Source organism: Pan paniscus, chromosome 17, assembly GCF_029289425.2.
Source record: "Pan paniscus chromosome 17, NHGRI_mPanPan1-v2.0_pri, whole genome shotgun sequence".
In the NCBI taxonomy this organism is placed as follows: domain Eukaryota; kingdom Metazoa; phylum Chordata; class Mammalia; order Primates; family Hominidae; genus Pan; species Pan paniscus.
This window is the reverse complement of record NC_073266.2, coordinates 91,924,620-91,927,092: the sequence shown is the minus strand read 5'-3', so window position 1 is coordinate 91,927,092 and position 2,473 is coordinate 91,924,620. Positions and strand designations below refer to the sequence as shown.

At 51.6% G+C, this 2,473-nt stretch overlaps 1 protein-coding gene across 1 annotated transcript; it reads left to right on the top strand.

Annotated features, from left to right (window-relative positions):
• The first annotated feature begins 424 nt into the window (after positions 1–424).
• LOC100969474 (ubiquitin-like FUBI-ribosomal protein eS30 fusion protein) lies at positions 425–967 on the top strand. Its single transcript, XM_034943671.2, has one exon. The coding sequence runs from the start codon at positions 440–442 to the stop codon at positions 950–952; it is 513 nt and encodes a 170-aa protein (XP_034799562.1). The 5' UTR covers positions 425–439; the 3' UTR covers positions 953–967.
• Positions 968–2,473: the final 1,506 nt, after the last annotated feature.

Genomic DNA, 2,473 nt, shown 5'->3' with positions numbered 1-2,473 from the left:
ATAAGAGTTGTGACATACAGGGATTGAGAAGGACTTGGAGCACTTTAGGGGAGACCTGTCGGGGGACCATCTGCCCAGCATGAATGAGCCAGTCCCATGAAACCTGGGGTTTTGGCTGCAGCTCTCTGCTCTCTGCTGTGGTGCCCTTGAGGTGGAAGTTGAGACTCAACATGTAGGGCAGGGCTTAGACACTGGACCAAGTTGAGGACTAGCTAAAACTGGAATGGGGTTGAAGCAGCTTTCCATAAGACATAACCACCAGTGTGCCATGTCAGTTTACCATTGCCACGGCAATACCCGGGAGTTACTGCCTTTTTCCATGGCAATGACCTGACAACCCCAAAGTTACTGCCTTTTACCTGGAAATTTCTGCATAAACCACCTCTTAGTCCACATGTAATTAAAAGTAGGTATAAATATGACTGAGCAGTGACGTGACATGCAGCCCGCGGTCTGTACGGACGTGCCCTCGCTTCTTCCTCTTTCTCGACTCCATCTTCGCAGTAGTGGCAGCTGGGACCGCGGTTCAGTCACCAATATGCAGCTCTTTGTCCACGCCCAGGAGCTACACACCCTTGAGGTGACTGGCCAGGAAATGGTCGCCCAGATCAAGGCTCATGTAGCCTCACTGGAGGGCATTGCCCCGGAAGATCAAGTCGTGCTCCTGGCAGGTGCACCCCTGGAGGATGGGGCCACTCTGGGCCAGTGCAGGGTGGAGGCCTTGACTGCCCTGGAAGTAGCAGGCCGCATGCTTGGAGGTAAAGTCCATGGTTCCCTGGCCCGTGCTGGAAAAGTGAGAGGTCAGACTCCTAAGGTGGCCAAACAGGAGAAGAAGAAGAAGAAGAGGAAGAAGAAGAAGACAGGTCAGGCTAAGCGGCGGATGCAGTACAACCGGCGCTTTGTCAATGTTGTGCCCACCTTTGGCAAGAAGGGACCCAATGCCAACTCTTAAGTCCTTTGTAATTCTAGCTTTTTCTAATTAAAAAAAAGCCACTTCAGTCAAAAAAAATAATAAATAAATAAGACTGCAGAACTGCCTTGAACTGCTACCCTCTGCCTCTGCAGGAACAGTCACGAAGCTGTCACACTGCTGCTTCAGTTAAGCTGTTTCCTCTGGCTTGCCCTTGAATTCTTTCCTGGGCAAAGCCAAGAACCTCACAGGCTAAGCCCCACTTTGGGGCTCACCTACTCTGCATCCCCCTCACACCAGTCTGGCAGTCAGTTCATGGCCTGGGTTTGGAATCCAGGTGATTGTAGGCAGCAGGTCCTAGGACCTGACCCCCAGTGCTCCTCCCCTGGCCTCGTGACCATGTTATCTCTGACTTTCTCAGAATGCAGGCAGACCACACTAGGATTCATTCCATCTCCCACAGTCTAGGAAAACATTTGAAAGACAAAGATTAATGACTAGGGTTAGGGATCCGGGAAGGAAGGCGAAAAACAAGAGGAAAGAATTTGTTGGTGGGTGTCAGATGATACCTGGAGCCTGCAGGAACTGCATCCTCTACAACGAGCTGAGCAAACACTTCCTGAAGAGCTAATTTCACCATGAGGCAGGCTTTGATCCAATTAATCTGGAGAAGTTGTGAAGATCACAGGTTCATCATTTCCTCCCCAGGTTCAGACTCTGTCACAATGAAGAGAAGGAATGGAATGGTAAGTGTCAACTCTCTGGACAGTCTACGGAAAGCCCCAGGACCAGGCTTAAAGAGCCTGGGCCCTGCTGGCAGGGAGGGGAAGGCAGCTCTGCCTTTGTGATTTGAACAAAACCAAGGCTGTCCTCACCGAGCGTAGCTATGTCACTTCCACTGCTTTCCTGGCAGAGAAATGGGCTGTGTTCCCCAAACTCCATGCAGAGAGCTCCAACCCCAACCTTGGCTTCCTCAAACTGAAACCAGGTTCAGGAACTGTATCCTGCTGGGGGCGCCCAAACTAAATCTGACAAAGGAAGGGCCAGGACTCCATGGATTTAGGAACCACTGCCATTGAAGATGCACCGTGCTTTGGGGACCATCAGCCAGGCTGGCACCGTCAACCAGGGGCACCTCAACGGCATTTTCAGGCCTATTCTGCCTGTGACCCAGAGTAGGTCCTGCGCGGATTGACTTTGGGGACCCATTGCAGGTGCTACTCAGCCCTCTCTGCCCTCAGGGAGTCAACACATGAGATGGAGTTGTGCAGTGCCAGGTACCTCCATGCCATAGACATGTCTCTGGGAAGTTGCATGTACATCCAACCATTTGCCTACCTGCTGTTGGATTTTCCAGTTTCTGAATCTGCTGTTGCATCCACATTTCCAGATTCCAAAACCCTACCCATTCTCTGAGGCACAACTGCAGCCTCACCCGTTGCTAACACTTTCCTGGCAGCCTCAGGCAGCACACCCCATCAGCTTTGAACTGGTCCCAGCAGGCCCAAGGGGCTGATGAAATTTCATTGCACTCCAAGCCAGGAATTTTAAAGCCTTCCCCAG

Excerpts from the sequence above, each read along its gene's own strand:
- LOC100969474 (XM_034943671.2), top strand. The coding sequence starts at position 440 with ATGCAGCCCGCGGTCTGTACGGACGTGCCCTCGCTTCTTCCTCTTTCT.